General features: G+C 42.6%; 1 protein-coding gene across 4 annotated transcripts in view; it reads right to left on the bottom strand.

The window, feature by feature from the left end:
• Positions 1-7,164: 7,164 nt before the first annotated feature.
• The window catches only part of LOC112228218 (vasodilator-stimulated phosphoprotein-like), a 41,006-nt gene continuing 30,705 nt past the window's right edge, over positions 7,165-17,465 (bottom strand). For all 4 annotated transcript variants that reach the window (XM_024393370.2, XM_024393374.2, XM_024393371.2 and 1 more), the window contains 3 exons: positions 12,031-12,100; positions 11,561-11,618; positions 7,165-9,589 (listed from right to left, as the gene is read on the bottom strand). In XM_024393370.2, the coding sequence (XP_024249138.2) occupies positions 9,552-9,589; positions 11,561-11,618; positions 12,031-12,100 (166 nt within the window). In that variant the 3' untranslated portion in view covers positions 7,165-9,551. The remainder of the gene's footprint in view (positions 9,590-11,560; positions 11,619-12,030; positions 12,101-17,465) is intronic.

The following is a 17,465-nucleotide window of genomic DNA, read 5'->3' as shown; positions in this document are numbered from 1 at the left end:
TAACGGGTGACCACCAAAGTGTGAATGGATAGTCTGGGACTACATGTATGATTCATTCTAGTTGATTATAAAAGTGTGACTGGATAGTCTGGGACTACATGTATGAGTGGTGGGTAACGAGTGACCACCAAAGTGTGACTGGATAGTCTGGGACTACATGTATGAGTGGTGGGTAACGAGTGACCACCAAAGTGTGACTGGATAGTCTGGGACTACATGTATGAGTGGTGGGTAACGAGTGACCACCAAAGTGCCAATGGAAAGCCATATGATGTGAATGTGATGTACTAGGCAGGACCAAGTGTGAATGACGGATAATTAAATTGATTACATGGACTTGAGACCGATTTAGCCCTATGGAGAGGGTCTCTCTAAGGTCCTAACAAAGCATAGGTGTGTGTGAAGTACATCGGGTAGTAAAGTCGGCGCACTGACTACCAAGTTTGAGTGAGACATTAAGTTGTTCTAGAAACGTGATCCGGTTGACACGTTAGTCATATGGAGTGATTGTATTTTTTATTTTGTACATTTGGTATTGAAGTAAAGGTGATAATCCGGGGGACACTAGACTACTTAATACCCCAGGGGACCCACAGTGCATAATTGAGTTCTTACTTTAGACCTAATTGGGGGCCGATTTAACCGTATGGAAAGGGTACCACTTGGGTTTGAGTAAAGGCATAGGTTGTTGACAGTATTGTAGTGTACATAAAATCTCGTTGGAAATAGAAAAGGTGTTGAAAACGCTGAAGTCCACTCTAGAAGTGAATGAAGGCAGAGAGGGTAAGGAGTGGAAGAGACGGGGTGAGAAGCTGAACAGAGAATGGACAGAAGGCGGGGCCATTGCGTCTCCTACTGGTCTGCTTACTGCGGTGAATGAAGATTTGTGTGTGTAGGGTGTAAGTTGAAGCTTACTGGCGTGAATGAAGATTTGTGAGACTCAAATCGTGTGCATGAAATACGCTTGATATTCAGTCGGGGACTAATATCAGTATGAATGAGGTCGGGGACCTTCAGATGAGATGTCTGAGTTGTATTAATTTGAGCCTGCCAAGCGAGTGTGGTACATTAGGTATTTCAGTTGGAGCTGGTACCGGTGAGAATGTTGAAAAAGTCGCGGACTTGCAGATGAGATGTTTGCACAGAGTTATATCATAGAATATTGAGGGGGTGTGCATGACTGTTGGAAAAAGTGTTAAACTCTATTAACATAAAATTCTGTGTGTAGATTCATATCATGAGGTTTGAACTATACTAATATTGTAGAATTACATAATCAACATCTGAACATACTTACATGAAACATTAATTGAGCCACTGAGTAATAGATAAGATGTACGGGAGACGGGGCGAAGGGTGTGGTCGACGTAAGACGGGAGGGGTGTTCTAACCAAGTGCTGAGAAATAAGGTAGATTTATTTTGTTCTTTTAATTAATTTACACAAGTACTTCCCGGTTATTGACTTTGGTTTGATTGTTCAGATAACACCATTGAAATTAAACAGGAGGTTAAGGTATACTAACATTTGAATCTGTTTTCATTATGGGGAACAATGAAAGGCCCGCAGAGTGGATTGCAGGCTGATTTTATTTTATGTTAAAGGGACAGTATATGTTTATCACAGTTGTGTGTGTTTAATGGCAGGATGTTTAAGAAATATTTTGGGGAGACTATTTGGAGCAACACGAAAGTAAGACATGGAGACAAATTATTTGAGTTTGAGGGGATTATCATAATTATTAGGTTTTGTTTTTGTAGTAAACGTTTTGGGTTTAAGGGGATTTCCATGTTCCCAGAGACATGATATCTTAAAGGGGTACACTCACATATGAAATATTAGAAGTTTTTATTTTCTGAGTCTTAATTAAATAGGTGAAATCTTTTGATAGAGGAATGTTGTTTAATATAGTAAGGAACACTTCTTTGGAGGGGTTGTATGACTTATGACCTCCATTGTAACTTTCCTTTGTGGTCTGATCAGCCTCATTGGAAAGCCATTTGGATGGAGAATCTAGGGTAATTTGCAATACTGATATTAAGATAATTTAATACAACAAGGCAGTGAAATTTACATTATAGTGTCATTATATTTTTTCTGATGAACGTGGTGTGAAAATTAGCTAGGATAAGTTTTAATGATGGTAGACTCATGTTAAGTATTTGGGACATATTTTGAGCCAACAGGGCAGGGAAGAAATTGAGATATTTGTGTTTGGTTTTAACACCTGTGTACAGGAGTGCCAGTGTGCCTGTGTAATGGGGTAGGGTGTCCGTATGGGGATTACATGATAACCAACTTGGGACAGTTCTGGGATTGGAGAAGAGGGTATCCTTATAGCATAGGGGATCCCACAAATGTGGATAGGTTTTCCATGACATGGGGGAAACCTGGGAGCACTGTTGAACTTTGTAAAGGTGATGAAATCCTACTAACCATCAAAACTATTAAGCTCTCTGATGCAGGCACTTACACCCTCGGACTACAAAGGACCGAGACAGACACGATGGGTGTGTTTTCTATTAAGGTGCTGCCAAAACCACAGAGGTCCCAGACAAACCAGAGCCAGACACACTCCTCTACCACCCCTGGACCGAACCTGCCACCTACCACCACTGTGTTAAATCCCATTCCGGTAATTAACGTTAGAGACTATTCAGCTATTGATCAATTAGGCAGACTGGTTTTGATGGTAGGGACAATTTGTGGCTGTCTTATATGAGGTATACAGCTAAGACCCTGAAAAGAAAGGACTGCATGCTAGACCTGTTCTGGCTACACACCCATTTGCTATAGGAGAAGGAGAGGGGTGGTTGTGTATTCTGAGAAGTTTTTACCAGGTTAAGCCCAATTCAACCCTCTGTTCCTCTTTGAGCCTTGTGTTTCCTACAGTACCTCCTCATCGGGCCTCTTGGGGTGTTAAGGCATATGGGGGAAACTACAGTTGCATCACGGGTACAGGTAATGGCATTGATTATGGGAGATTGCAGTAGTAACATACCTATTAATGCCACTTGGCCAGTTACAGGCCTAAACCAAACTAGTGGTCTGGCTGATGTGTGGTGGATCTGTGAACCCAAAAGAGTACTGAGACCCATTCTTAGAGGAGACTGGCAAGGTACGTGTGCTCTGACCAGTTTGATAATTCCACTGACCATTGTTGATGTTACTGCTGAACAGCTGTTGGGCTCTGTATCCAGGGGACCTGAAAACATAGACGTAGTACTCCATGGACAGAGGATGTAGTTGACATACACACTAACCTGTTGGGGGTTCCTCATGAGTTTCAGGCATTGGGTAGGAATGATGGACTCTGGCACTTACTACCTATTATAGGTCCAGCCATAGTGGATGTAAGACAGACTGCATGGATTAATTATATCTACTATAATCAACAGTGTTTTGTGAATTACTCCCGTGATGCACTCACTGGTATGTCTGAACAGCTTGAGGCCACATCTAGGGTTGCCAGACAGAATAGACTTGCTTTGGATATGCTTCTTGCCAGTCAGGGGGGTGTCTGCAAGATGTTCAGTGAACAATGTTGCACGTATATTCCTAATAACACCAGTCCAGATGGTAGTATATCTAAGGCCCTTAGTGGGCTTGATGCACTATGTGCTGAGATGAGGACCATGGCAGGGGGGGAGGAGTCTGGACTGTTCTCTTGGTTGGGAGCCTGGTTTGGTAAGTACACTGGTATGGTGGTTACTGGATTTCTTACCCTAATTCTTGTATTTTTATTATTGATGTGTTGTGCTGCTTGCATTATACCATGTTTTAAGAAGTCTGTTACAGATGTGGTGAAGGCTTCAGGCATGATGCCTTTGCTTGATGCTCCAGTTGGAGATGCTGATACTGAATCATGCTTTCAGGGGAGGATGGGACTGACTGAGGATGACCCATGGTATGCTGTGGGTGAGGTAGTAGAGTAAATATTACACCACCACAGTTTCTTGTTAGGTTCTCTTTCCAGTATGTTTGTTCTCCCTGTTGTGAAGGTTTCAAGTCCCTGGGTGGCATGGTGCCCACCTGGTGCAGGATAGGAGTAGCTGAGAGGACCAGATGGTTTATAATAATGCTTTGCTCTGCTTTACTCTGTTTTCCATGACCAAGTTTTATCCTACATCTTACATGTGAATAAACAGTAAAGTCTTATCCTGTTTTTGTCAAAAGGGGGAGACAAAAGCACATAACTGGTTGATTTATCTTTTTTCTTGGATGATTTTTCTTTTCTGTAAAAAAATAATAATAAATGTTAGTAATAATAAACGTTTTATTATTTTCATGAAATGCTATTAACATATTACTATGTTGGGACCGCTGAAATAAAGGATAATGAGTGACACCCTAGGGAATGTCAAAAGGGGGACTTAAATTTAACACCATTTTCTTTTATTCTGTTTTCAAATGAGCTGTTGTTCTCCTTTGACATGAGGGTTGTAAGTTCCTAGGTGGCTGGTAGCCAATCTAGTACATAGTGGGATCGAATGGAGGACATGAAGGTATTTTAAACTTTGTAACTGTTATATGATTCATTGCTGAATTTTTGTTCACACCCTTGGGGGTGTGAAAAAGGGGGATTCGGTATTTTACATTATAGCCATTAGATATGATTAAATATTATCTGATGTTGGTTGTGTGAGGTGTCTGCATTTGTGCACTGGATCATCATAATGAGATTAAACAACTGCTTGCTACTTGCCTGTTTGTGTGTGACAAGAACTGAGTAACATGGTGTGACCTGCATGTTGCAAAACTGTAGATAACAGCCCAGCAGATGCTTTGTCCTTGTGTTTGTATGTAACAATATTGAGCACATGGTGTGACTTGCTGTATCTTACAAAGTTGTGATAGGGAGGGGTGGTCATCACGAGGTTTAACTGAGATGGAAAAATACTGAACACAATAGCAGGAACTGAGCAACTGTTATAACTAGGCTGCGATACCAGAACAGTAGGAATCTATACATCGACGTAGGGAGGACTCCAAGAAGCACCAAGAGGCGGGGACCCGCCTGAGCGCCTGCGATAGGCTGGGCAAGTTTAAACCACGCCCAGCCTCTACTGTGATCGACATAGTTCCAACCTGTCTGTTGGCCTATCACAGTATAAAGAATACTGTTTACATACATCCTGTCAGTTCTCTGTTCTGCCCTGCGTGGTATTACAGTGAACCCGTATGTATATACGAAAGTTGCATTTGCCATTCATTACTTAGCTAATAAAAAATACATAGTGTACAATCGGTGACTCATTGTTATATTTATCCTGATACCAGATTCGAATTTACGCAACCCTAACAATGGCTAGCTCCTCATGAAAACAGTGTCCTGAGGAGAGAGCACATTTTCTACGCCAGTCAATCGCGTATCATGAGCTCATTGTTATGGATGCATCCAAATAAATGTCACTAGAAAACAGCTTAAACAAACGCAAATGCAGAAACGTTGCTGTTATTCCGGCTGTAATGTTTGACGTGACTCAGTTAGCCGTAGTTGGCAAGCTAGCAAGCAAGGGATAAGAAGGTTGCCTGCCAGTATGATAAATAGCACACCTAGAACGAACGACTGCTACAGAACAAAAAGACTGAACAACTAGGTCGCATCTCTGGCAACCGAACACTCACACTTTACCCCCCCCCCCTACTTGCTTCGACCTTGCCGTTAGTACATTTTCACCAAAAAAAGTAGCTTATTATGACTGTGATATGTGGTTGCCTCACCTAGCCACCTTAAGACGAATGCACCATCTGTAAATCACTCTGTCATACAGCAGATGCTCTTGTCCAATGTAAAATGAGTTTAAATTAAGGAATGTCAAGTGCTCAGAGAAGACCCTCAGACTGCCAACTTAATATGCTAAATGAACACACTTGAGGCTAAAGAACCTGCTTCTTATCTTCACCCTGATGTAGCCAATAGTTCATATGATGGAGTGTCAGTGGTGCAGCTCAATCAAATCTGACACCCACCATTTTGGGAATGAATACTACCACTTAAAGACAGAAAGTTGGAGTAGAGGTTTATCAGATGAGGAAATCTTAAGCTCTATGAAAAATGCTGCTCATCTGATTCAGTTAACTGGAAAGGTTGACATAAGCAAGGATACACTGAAATGTGTTTTGCCAGATGAGGAAATTTTTGGAGGGTTCAGGCGTACTCCAAATAATGGTGTGTTATGTTAACTCGTGACAAATGGGAGAGGTCCATTCAGAAACAAGGTTTAAAAAAAAGTTCTCATGGGAGGCCTATTTACACCTCTGAGAACTTCAGTTGTGGTGTTTATGCGCACTTGTTCTCTAAAGTAGTCTTATGAGAGGGCAATGTGAATACACTTTCTCACAATGGCATAGCAGGTTTTACATGAGTTACCGGAGGAAATTAATTAGTTGAAGTAAGTTAAGGTTTTAAGCTTGAACAATATAGCAGACTGATGAAATTAAGCTATATGCTTAATTATGAAGTGATTTAGTGGTGGTTGGCACCAATATCGATAATTTGATATATCGATTCCGTTTGATATGAGCAAGGAATATCATGATATTGGTTTATTCTTTGTTGTTCCTACACTATTCTCCCTCTAAAAAAAAGCATACATCACTGTTCCTGCATGCACAAAGACCTCCCACAGACCAAACATTTTTCCTGTACAGTGCTACATTTGTACCAAATTGTTCAGGCACCCCATTTTAAGCTATTTGACCACAGTAAAAGGCCAGCAACTCTCCGTATTATTCAGAGTCCCATTAAATGACACCATATACTAAGTCTACAGACCCTGCTAAGTATTCCCAACCACACTTTTACATTGGCATAGCTTTTTTTCTCTATAAAGACAATATGTAATTTCTAGACCTACAGTGTACTGCATTGGGACCAATGAAATGTGTGGACTAGAAAGGACTACTGGGTATTTAGACAACATTCATCCAACAAATAACACCACATATAGACTCGAGTGCTAGATCAATAGGGTCTGTAGAATATTGTTTGTTACATTACTTAAGCTCCAGCCATTTCTCAATATGCTCCACCTTATATTATATCAAGTAGTAATTATCTTTAGTTTAGATTTTCCCCCGATGATGCCATGACGCTTAATGTTAAATACTTCCCTTATGGTCTCTCCCCCCACCCCAAACCAACAGATGAGACGAACCACAGTTTGATTCAAGAAGCAGCTGTATTTGACCAGAAAGGTATCTCCAATCCAGTGGCTTTACAGCAGTTTCTCTCACACAACATTTCAGTGTAAAAATCCTTCACTCTAATAATAGAAAATCACCTTCAATAAATCCAAAATAACAATTATAATGTATCTAAAAATAAATCAAGATTCCTCCCACTGGGAACAGACTTCATTTCAATGTTTAGTTTTGATTTACATTTGGTCGTGTTGTCAACTAATGTGAATTCAAAGTGAAATAAACAAATGTCACCATGTCATTGGATTTAGACAAAAAGTTGGGTAAAAGAAAAAGAAAATTCCATTAAGTTTATGATTTTTTCTAAATCCAATCAGTATTCCATGTTGACTCAACCTCACATGGATTTTTTGTTGTTGTTGAAATGACATGGAAACAACGTCGATTCAACCAGTTTTTGGCCAGTGGGCTTCTATTTTCATTACCACAGAATTGCCAATGGAAATAGAAAACCATAAGGATTTCTTTAAGTACTACGTTTTTTTAAAGCTTAATCTATAGGATTGTAAGAGTGCTCAGGAGGTGAGGCAGACTTGCATTAGCGAAGATTGGCATCTCTATCGGACGAGGCCACAGAGGCGGCTAACATAATGGGTATTAAGTATCTTTATAAGAACATACAAAGTCGAGTAAGAGTCCCTGTCGCACTGTGATATGTTGCAGTTACCTGCACTGCAGCAGAATCATACCAGGTACAGTCCCCTACCTGCTCTCCCCTCTCTCCCCTTTTCTTATGCAGTTACTAGAAGAGTAGGCAGTGTTAGGAGTGTAGAAAAAGAATGGACAGAACAGGCATGGTTCCCCATGTCATTGGGAAATGGATATGGTTGGCAACCTGTTGGATGTGCTGCACAGGGAGCTTGGAAATGTCACGGACATTGGAGTGCTTAAGAATTCATTCTTAAATAGATACAATTAAAATAACCTAAGATCCTATCAGCAATAGCTAATTGCTTTTAGAGGATAATGCCCATTCTAATCATTCTGTTTCTGTGACTAGGTGAGAATTGTCACCATATACCAAAATCAATCTCTGACCCTATGCACTTGTGGAAATCTAAAAGGATAAGATAGACATAAGTAATATGGTAATAGTTTCAACATGCTCTCTGATTGGATTTGTGTAAGCAATATGGCATCCAGCCAATCTTCTCACAACCCCACTAGTGAAGAAGGGAGGCAAAGGTTGTAGGGGGTAGGGTTGATTTGGGATTGGACCTGTTTGTCATCCATAGGTGGTCTGCTGCGATCCTCTGTGCTAAATGCTAAGGAGAAGTGGGCATGGTGACTAGTATAGGACCTGTTGCAGACAGTCCTATCTAGCACTAACTGATATGCTTCCTCTAATCCCTGAGTTTGGAAAAAACAAACAATTGATGTGAGGTGTAGCAAGAGCTCAGAGGAGTTGGCAACCCGTTTGCTATTAGAGTATAAGGTGGTTGAAGTTTCCTTAAGTACAGTTCTAGGATTAGCTTCCTCTCCCCCAAACTTAAACATAAGTGGAGAAAATGCTAAACTGACCCAAGATCAGGGTCTAGGAACAACTTCACCCTACTCCTATTAGGTGCAGTAGACAGACAGACATATATTTAACCAGATCTCTCTTATTGTTGCAAGCTGGGATTTGTAGTTCCGACTGTTCCGGGGTTGTACAGAGACTACAGAAAAAGGCAGGCCCTCTGATCCGATTCTCCTGTTTCACAGCTCCACCGTGTGGTCAACCGCTGCAGCTGAACCGTTTCCCCACAGATAGGTTGGTGTGAGACTGAAATGTGCGACTGTTGACAATGTACTGTGTGTCGATGGTGTGGTTGACGTATTCCCTGAATTCTCTGCATCGGGTTTGGGCTCAATTCGAATTGAAGTCAGTAAATTCAGAAAGTGAATTTAAAATCCAAAATGTGTAAAACTTGACATAAATAGCTTCTCCTTTTCAGTTTATTGAGAAGTGATTGAAATTAGATGCCCTTTTTTCAATAATTGAATTGGAATTTCAGTTGACTGCCTTCAATTCGAACTGAGCCAAACCTTGCGCCGCACTTGTGAAAAGTAAGGCTAGATACGTCCAGGTAAGATATGGGCGTTGACTTGGGAGGCAGGGAGAGAGTAGAGTAAGGTAGGCAGTGATGGTGGAGCAAGAGAGAAGCACAGCACAGCAGAGCTCTTCAAACCATAAGACAAACAAGAAAAACAGCCCCTAAAAAAGTTTGGAAGACTGCCGATTGGTACAGTCCTAAATGTATAGGTATGTGTGTGTGTGTAACATTGAAGGAAATATATGAGCCATCCACCCCTCCATATGGCTCTCTCCCCCTTCCCCCCCCCCAGTGGCTGTATGTTGAGAGACTATACTGGTCCTCTCTTTTGTAGCTCCTGGATAAATGCTGAAAGAGAAAGAGGAAGGGAATTCATGAGAAAGAGAAAGGCACCAAAATTCCTTACACATTGTCTTGTGAATTAGTCATTATATAGAAACTCCAAATATATGATTCGTAATATGTGAATTGAGAGAATATAAAATAAAATACTTTAAGTATTCAGACTACTTGACTTTTTACACATTTTGTTACATTTGTCTTATTCTAAAAGGGATTAAATAGTTTTTCCCTCAACAACTGACACACAACACCCATAATGACAAAGCACAAAGAGTTTATTTTTTCCCCAGCAAATGTATAAAAAATAAAAACAGAAATATCACATTTACATAAGTATTCAGACCCTTTACTCAGTACTTTGTTAAAGCAGCTTGGCAGCGAATACAACCTTGAGTCTTCTTGGGTATGACGCTACAAGCTTGACACACTTGTATTTGGGGAGTTTCTCTCATTCTTCTCTGCAGACCCTCTCAAGCTCTGTCAGGTTTTATGGGGAGCGTCGCTGCACAACTATTTTCAGGTCTCTCCAGAGATGTTTGATCGGGTTCAAGTCCGTGCTCTAGCCGGGCCACTCGAGGACATTCAGAGACTTGTCCTGAAGTCACTCCTGCGTGGTCTTGGCTGTGTGCTTAGGGTCGTTGTCCTGTTGGAAGATGAACCTTCGCCCCAGTCTGAAGTCCTGAGCACTCTGGAACAGGTTTTCATCAAGGATCTCGCTGTATTTTACTCTGTTCATCTTTCCCTTGATCCTCACTAGTTTCCCAGTCCCTGCCACTGAAAAACATCCCCCACAGCATGATGCTGCCATCACCATGCTTCACAGTAGGGATTGTGCCAGGTTTCCTTCAGATGTGACGCTTGGCATTCAGGTTTTATCAGACCAGAGAATCTTGTTTCGTGGTCTGAGAGTCATTAGATGCCTTTTGGCAAACTCCAAGCCGGTTTTCATGTGCCTTTTACTAAGGAGTGGCTTCTGTCTGGCCACTCTACCATAAAGGCCTGATTAGTGGAGTGCTGCATAGATGGTTGTCCTTTTGGACGGTTTTCCCATTTCCACAGAGGAACTCTGAAGCTCTGTCAGAGTGACCATCGGGTTTTTGGTCACCTCCCTGACCAGTTTGGCTAGGCGGCCAGCTCAAGGAAGAGTCTTGGTGGTTTCAAACCTCTTATATTTAAGGGACCCTCAATGCTGCAGACATTTTTTGATACTCTTCCCCAGATCTGTGCCTCAACACAATCCTGTCACGGAGCTCTACGGCCATTTCCTTCAACCTAATGGCTTGGTTTTTGCTCTGACATGCACTGTCAACTGTGGGACCTTATATAGACAGGTGTGTGCCTCTCCAAATCATGTCCAATCAATTGAATTTACCACAGGTGGACTCTAATCAAGTTGTAGAAACATCAAAGATGATCAATGGAAACAGGATGTACCTGAGCTCAATTTCAAGTCTCATAGCAAAGGGTCTGAATACTTATGCAAATGAGGTATTTGTTCTTTATTTTTAACACATTTGCAAACATTTCGAAAAACCTGTTTTCACTTTGTCATTATGGGGTATTGTGTGTAGATTGATTAAACATTTTTTTAAATCCATAATCCTGTTAAGTAACAAAATGTGGAAATAGTTAAGCGGTCTGAAAACTTTTCCGACTGCACTGTATTTAGTGTTAGAGCACAGGAGGGTGGTGGCACCTTGGTTGGGGAGGACGGGATCATGGTAATGGCTGGAGTGGAATAAGTGGAATGTTAGTAAATACAACAAACACATGGGTTGAAAGCGTTTGATTCCGTTCCAGTCATTATCATGAGCCGTCCTCCCCTCAGCAGCCTCCACTGTGTTAGAGGCATATGAATATACTACTGCGGCTGGAGCAACATTGTATTGTGATTCTTATTGACTGTACTGCTAAAGACATACAAAAATACAAGCTAGGGAGTGCTCCTTGAAATGGATGGACAAATCAGGAACTCACCACAGATTATTTCATCCTTCACTTTATGGAGCTCTTTTCTCACTTCCTCAAGGATGTCCTAAACACACAAATGATCATCATCACAGTCATTATCATTCTGATCATCGCCAATCAATTAAGCATATACTCTGAAACCAAGAACACCTGCTTTCCCACAAATACAAAAAATGAAATAGTGTTAACTGACAATTTAAATGTATTTTTAATTTAACCGTTAACTAGGCAAGTCAGCTAAGAACAAATTCTTATTTACATTGACGGCCTACCCCGGCCAAACCCGGACAATACTGGGCCAATTGTGCGCCATCCTATGGGACCCCCAATCACGGCTGGATGTGATTCAGCCTGGATGATGTCAATAGTCATCCTCATCTGACACCATCAGTGGGGGAGCAATGGCCACCCTGTTATCTCTAGCCTACATACCAATAATCCTTTAAACAACATTAACAGGTAATGGTGGAGCTCACCTGTTTGATTCTTTCCATCTCTGTATCTTCACTGCCTGTGCTGTCCGTGGTACTGTTCACTGTCTTCATCCTGAGAGAGAGAGAGATACAGCGAGAGAGAGAGAGATACAGCGAGAGAGAGAGAGAGAGAGAGAGATACAGCGAGAGAGAGAGATACAGCGAGAGAGAGAGAGAGAGACAGCGAGAGAGAGAGATACAGAGAGAGAGAGAAAGGCGTGAGGAGAGGGAGAATGAAAAAAGGAGTGAATGGAGAGATGGGCAGAGAGAGGGAGGGCAACAACAAACCCCAAGGATATGGAAGCTCAGTTCGGGCAACAGTGGCGGGTTGTTGTGCTGCCATGGCAACAAATGGCGATCTTGACAGGAGCCACGGACCAGCCATCTTGTCACCGTTAACAGCAGAAGCGCAACGGAAAGCTGCAGACTGTTGTACCAACATAGAAACTTAAGTACTTTCAATGGTCAGTGTATTATTTTTAGTATTGGAGGTTGAAACCATTTCACTGAATGGGTCAAATTTGCCTACATTAGTTGCAATGGTTTGTTCCAACCAAGCACTAGTACACCAGATTGAATTTCATCATAGCCACTGGCCTTGAGTTAATCAGTTTTGTTTCCACATCTGAGGGAGAGAGAATTGTTTTACTCAAGTGGTGACTTGAGCGAAACCCCAGTCCAGAAACACTCTAACCCTTTGGCACTTGACGTAGATCTGAAAAAAACTGGATAAGTATAAGTAATACATAGGTAGTTCCACCACCTTGCCCTCTGATAGGCTAGGTGGAATTGTCCCCATATTGCTTATACATATCATATACGTTCAAATCTATACCAGTGCCTAGGGTGTATAGAGGGTTGTTTCTGGGTTGTGCCCTGGACTAGGGTACTGTCATTAGCAGAAGCTGGACAGAAACGCTTAGTCAGAAGACATAGTAAAGACACACACAGCAGGCTCAAAGCAAGGCGGCAGCAAAAAATACAATTTACTGAAACCATCTCTTGCTCTTTTCCTGTGATACTTTTTAAAATCTCAGCAAGACCGAAAAGACAAAAACAGGGAGTACCAAAGACATGGCCAGAACTTGAGAATTGCTAGGCCCTAAAGCAGTGTTTCCCAATCCTGGTCATTTATGTATATACAGTGAGGCAAGAAAGTATTTAGTCAGCCACCAATTGTGCAAGTTCTCCCACTTAAAAAGACCAGGCCTGTAATTTTCATCATAGGTACACTTCAACTATGACAGACAAAATGAGAAGCAAATTATGGTGGAAAATAAGTATTTGGTCACCTACAAACAAGCAAGATTTCTGGCTCTCACAGACCTGTAACTTCTTTAAGAGGCTCCTCTGTCCTCCGCTCGTTACCTGTATTAATGGCACCTGTTTGAACTTGTTATCAGTATAAAAGACACCTGTCCACAACCTCAAACAGTCACACTCCAAACTCCACTATGGCCAAGACCAAATAGCTGTCAAAGGACACCAGAAACAAAATTGTAGACCTGCACCAGGCTGGGAAGACTGAATCTGCAATAGGTAAGCAGCTTGGTTTGAAGAAATCAACTGTGGGAGCAAATATTAGGAAATGGAAGACATATAAGACCACTGATAATCTCCCTCGATCTGGGGCTCCACGCAAGATCTCACCCCATGGGGTCAAAATGATCACAAGAACGGTGAGCAAAAATCCCAGAACCACACTGGGGGACCTAGTGAATGACCTGCAGAGAGCTGGGACCAAAGTAACAAAGCCTACCATCAGTAACACACTACGCTGCCAGGGACTCAAATCCTGCAGTGCCAGACGTGTCCCCCTGCTTAAGCCAGTACATGTCCAGGCCCGTCTGAAGTTTGCGAGAGAGCATTTGGATGATCCAGAAGAAGATTGGGAGAATGTCAGATGGTTCTGCAAAGGGACCAGGACGACTGATCCGTGTAAAGGAATGAATGAATGGGGCCATGTATCGTGAGATTGAGTGAAAACCTCCTTCCATCAGCAAGGGCATTGAAGATGAAACGTGGCTGGGTCTTTCAGCATGACAATGATCCCAAACACACTGCCCGGGCAACGAAGGAGTGGCTTCGTAAGAAGTATTTCAAGGTCCTGGAGTGGCCTAGCCAGTCTCCAGATCTCAACCCCATAGAAAATCTTGAAAGTCCGTGTTGCCCAGCAACAGCCCCAAAACATCACTGCTCTAGAGGAGATCTGCATGGAGGAATGGGCCAAAATACCAGCAACAGTGTGTGAAAACCTTGTGAAGACTTACAGAAAACGTTTGACCTCTTTCATTGCCAACACAAGGTATATAACAAAGTATTGAGATAAACTTTTATTGACCAAATACTTATTTTCCTCCATAATTTGCAAATAAATTCATAAAAAAATCCTACAATGTGATTTTCTGGATTTTTTTTTCTCATTTTGTCTGTCATAGTTGAAGTGTACCTATGATGAAAATTACAGGCCTCATCTTTTTAAGTGGGAGAACTTGCACAATTGGTGGCTGACTAAATACTTTTTTGCCCCACTGTATTTTCCCCTAACACTAATTAACACACTTGATTCAACCAATCAATCATCATCAAGCATTTGATTAGAATCAGGTGTGTTAGTGCTATGGCAAAAACAAAGATGTGCAACATTCACAGCTATACACAGCATTGTGTTGCTTAATCACTTGGCACAAGAGGCCACACAGCGCTGTTGTCAGTTCACTCCAGGATGAAACTTCTAAGTACAGATCTAGGATCAGCTTCCCACCCTCAATCGTAAACTTAACCATGAGTGGGGAAAATTACCCAAAATCACTGCTTGGGGGAACTTCACCCTACACCTAGTGAGTAGTGCTGAGCGATGAACCAACATTTTGTGTTATTAAACAACTAAACTCAGCAAAAAAAGAAACGTCCCTTTTTCAGGACCCTGTCTTTCAAAGATAATTCGTAAAAATCCAAACAACTTCACAAATCTTCATTGTAAACGGTTTAAACACTGTTTCCCATGCTTGTTCAATGAACCATAAACAATTAATGAACATGCACCTGTGGAACAGTCGTTAAGACACGAACAGCTTACAGACAGTAGGCAATTAAGGTCACAATGATGAGACAGGACGGACATCTGATCGTCCTCGCAGTGGCAGACCTGCACAGGATTGTTACATCCAAACATCACATCTGCGGGTCAGGTACAGGATGGCAACAATAACTGCCAGAGTTATACCAGGAATGCACAAACCCTTCAGCTCAGACTGTCCGCAATAGGGTGAGAGAGGCTGGACTGAGGGCTTGTAGGCCTGTTGTAAGGCAGGTCCTCACCAGACATCACCAGCAACAACGTCGCTTATGGGCACAAACCCACCGTCGCTGGACCAAACAGGACTGGCAGAAAGTGCTCTTCGCTGATGAGTCGTGGTTTTGTCTCACCAGGGGTGATGGTCGGATTTGCGTTTATCGTCAAAGGAATGAGCGTTACACCGAGGCCTATACTCAGGAGCGGGATCCTCTCTCATGTGGTACCCTTTCTGCAGGCTCATCCTGACATGCATGACAATGCCCTCCAGCATGACAATGCCACCAACCATACTCCTCGTTCTGTGTGTGATTTCCTGCAAGACTGGAACGTCAGTGTTCTGCCATGGCTAACGAAGAGCCCGGATCTCACTCCCATTGAGCACGTCTGGGACCTTTTGGATCGGAGGATGAGGGCTGGGGCCATTCCCCCCCCAGAAATGTCTGGGAACTTGCAGGTGCCTTGGTGGAAGAGGGGGGTAACATCTCGCAGCAAGAACTGGTAAATCTGGTGCAGTCCATGAGGAGGAGATGCACTGCAGTACTTATTGCAGCTGGTGGCCACACCAGATAGACTTTTTTGGGATTTTGACCCCCCCTTTGTTCAGGGACACATTATTCCATTTCTGTTTGTGACATGTCTGTGGAAATTGTTCAGTTTATGTCTCAGTTGTTGAATGTTCATACAAATATTTACACATTTCAAGCCTGAACACTTGTGAGATAGTAGGGGGTTGTAGTTTCCAACAGGCCAATATTCTACATAGTTTAGCTTTGAAAACGTGTCAATTAACTGCAATGACCATAATTCATTGCGTGCATGCTTAAACTTGTCTGGTCTGTACAGAGTAATCCACAGAGACTGAGAGAAGAGAGAACGCGAGACTGAAAGGGATAGAAAGCAGTCGCTTCACGAACCGGGAAATACATGATCTAAGTGATTGATAAGATGGCGCCGGAGAAGGCAGACGTTTTACGTGCCCCCAACCGATTGTAACTTATTTTTAAAAACTTATTTTGTACATAATGTTGCTGCTACCATCTCTTATGACTGAAAATAACTTCTGGACATCAGGACTGCGATTACTCACCACGGACTGGCAGAAGAGTGAGTTCGTTCATTCACAAGGCCACATGGACAGATTAATTACCAGGACATGTACATTCACAAGGCTGCAGGGCCAGACAGAGTACTGCGATTATGCGCTGACAAACTGGCAAGTGTCTTCACTGACATTTTCAATCTCTCCCTGTCCGAGTCTGTAATACCAACATGTCTTAGCCAGACCACCATAGTGCCTGTGCCCAAGAACACGAAGGTAACCTGTCTAAATGAAAACCGACCCATAGCACGCACATCTGTAGCCATGAAGTGCTTCGAAAGGCTGGTCATGGCTCACATCAACACCATTATCCCACAAACCCTAGACCCACTCCAATTTGCATACCGCCCTAGCAGATCCACATATGATGCAATCTCTATTGCACACCACACTACCCTTTAACACCTAGACAAAAGGAACACCTGTGAGAATGCTATTCATTGACTACAGCTCAGCATTCAACACCATAGTCCCCTCAAAGCTCCTCAATAAGCTAAGGGCCCTGGGACTAAACACATCCCTCTGCAACTGGATCCTGGACTTCCTGACGGTGGTAAGGGTAGGTAACAACACATCCGCCACGCTGATCCTCAACACTGGGGCCCCTCAGGGATGTGTGCTCAGTCCCCTCCTGTACTCCCTGTTCACTCATGACAGCACTGCCAGGCACGACTCCAACACCATCATTAAGTTTGCAGATGACAACAATGGTAGGCCTGATCATCGACAACAACGAGAGCCTATAGGGAGGTCAGAAACCTGGCCGCGTGGTGCCAGGACAACAACAACCTCTCCCTCAACGTGATCAAGACAAAGGAGATGATTGTGGACTACAGGAAAAAGAGGACAGAGCACACCCCCATTCTCATCGAAGGGGCTGCGGTGGAGTAGGTTGAGAGCTTCAAGTTCCTTTGGTGTCCACATCACCAACAAACTAACATGGTCCAAGTACAGCAAGACAGTCGTGAAGAGGGCACGACAAAACCTATTCCCCCCCCAGGAGACTGAAAAGATTTGGCATGGGTCCTCAGATCCTCAAAA

This window comes from Oncorhynchus tshawytscha, linkage group LG30 (assembly GCF_018296145.1).
Source record: "Oncorhynchus tshawytscha isolate Ot180627B linkage group LG30, Otsh_v2.0, whole genome shotgun sequence".
NCBI classification, from domain to species: Eukaryota; Metazoa; Chordata; class Actinopteri; order Salmoniformes; family Salmonidae; genus Oncorhynchus; species Oncorhynchus tshawytscha.
This window is presented reverse-complemented; position numbering and strand designations above follow the sequence as displayed.